General features: G+C 54.5%; 1 protein-coding gene across 1 annotated transcript in view; it reads right to left on the reverse strand.

Moving 5' to 3' along the window:
• Window positions 1-501, reverse strand: part of june (JunE proto-oncogene, AP-1 transcription factor subunit) — a 1,062-nt gene extending 561 nt beyond the window's left edge. The window contains exon 1 of the mRNA XM_087792293.1: window positions 1-501. This exon is cut by the window's left edge and continues 561 nt beyond it. Coding sequence (XP_087648419.1) covers window positions 1-469 — 469 coding nt within the window. The 5' untranslated portion in view covers window positions 470-501.
• Between the last annotated feature and the right edge of the window lie 768 nt (window positions 502-1,269).

Genomic DNA, 1,269 nt, shown 5'->3' on the forward strand with positions numbered 1-1,269 from the left:
TCTGGTAGGACTGCAGGCCGTTGGATGAAGACGGAGACATGGACCCGCCCACCAGCTGGTTCTGCTTGTGAAGGTCGGCGAGAGCTTTGACGAATCCGTCGGCGAAACCTTCCTGCTCGTTGGTGGCCTGGCCGCGGTACATGAACGGGTTCCCGGGGCTGGTGGTGACCAGGCCCTGGCTGGACTGGATGATCAGATGCTCCAGGTCCGGAGACGCCAGCTTCAGCAGGTTCACGTCAGCCGAGGACGTTCCTGTGGGCGTCGATGATGTCATCATCACGTTGGCGTGGCTCGGCCCCCGCCCTCCTGCCGAGCCGCCCCCGGAGAAATGGTGGCCGCTCGCCATCGCCACAGCCTTCTTGCTCAGCATCTTGTTGCCCGGGTAACGGTCATAGTCGGGGAAGTGGCTGAAGCTGTGGACGCCGGGCGTGTCGTCGTGGTAGAAGGGAGTCTCCATCCTGGACCTCATGCACGGATCTTCATAATCAGATTAACCCGGAGATGAAGGGATTGAAATGATCCGCTGGTGCTGCAGAAGATCTGGTGGAGACACGAGAGTTACAACGTGTTTATGATCCATCAACACGTCAACAACACGTCAACAACACGTCGACAACACGTCAACAACACGTCAACAACACGTCAACAACACGTCAACAACACGTCGACAACACGTCAACAACACGTCGACAACACGTCAACAACACGTCAACAACACGTCGATAACACGCCAACATCACGTCGACAACACGTCGACAACACGTCAACAACACGTCAACAACACGTCGATAACACGCCAACATCACGTCGACAACACGTCGACAACACGTCAACAACACGTCAACAACACGTCGATAACACGCCAACAACACGTCGACAACACGTCAACAACACGCCAACATCACGTCGACAACACGTCGACAACACGTCGACAACACGTCAACAACACGTCAACAACACGTCGATAACACGCCAACATCACGTCGACAACACGTCGACAACACGTCAACAACACGTCAACAACACGTCGATAACACGCCAACAACACGTCGACAACACGTCAACAACACGCCAACATCACGTCGACAACACGTCGACAACACGTCGACAACACGTCAACAACACGTCAACAACACGCCAACATCACGTCGACAACACGTCGACAACACGTCGACAACACGTCAACAACACGTCAACAACACGTCGATAACACGCCAACAACACGTCGACAACACGTCAACAACACGTCGACAACACGTTAACAACACG

This window comes from Callionymus lyra, chromosome 5, assembly GCF_982586985.1.
Source record: "Callionymus lyra chromosome 5, fCalLyr1.hap1.1, whole genome shotgun sequence".
NCBI classification, from domain to species: Eukaryota; Metazoa; Chordata; class Actinopteri; order Syngnathiformes; family Callionymidae; genus Callionymus; species Callionymus lyra.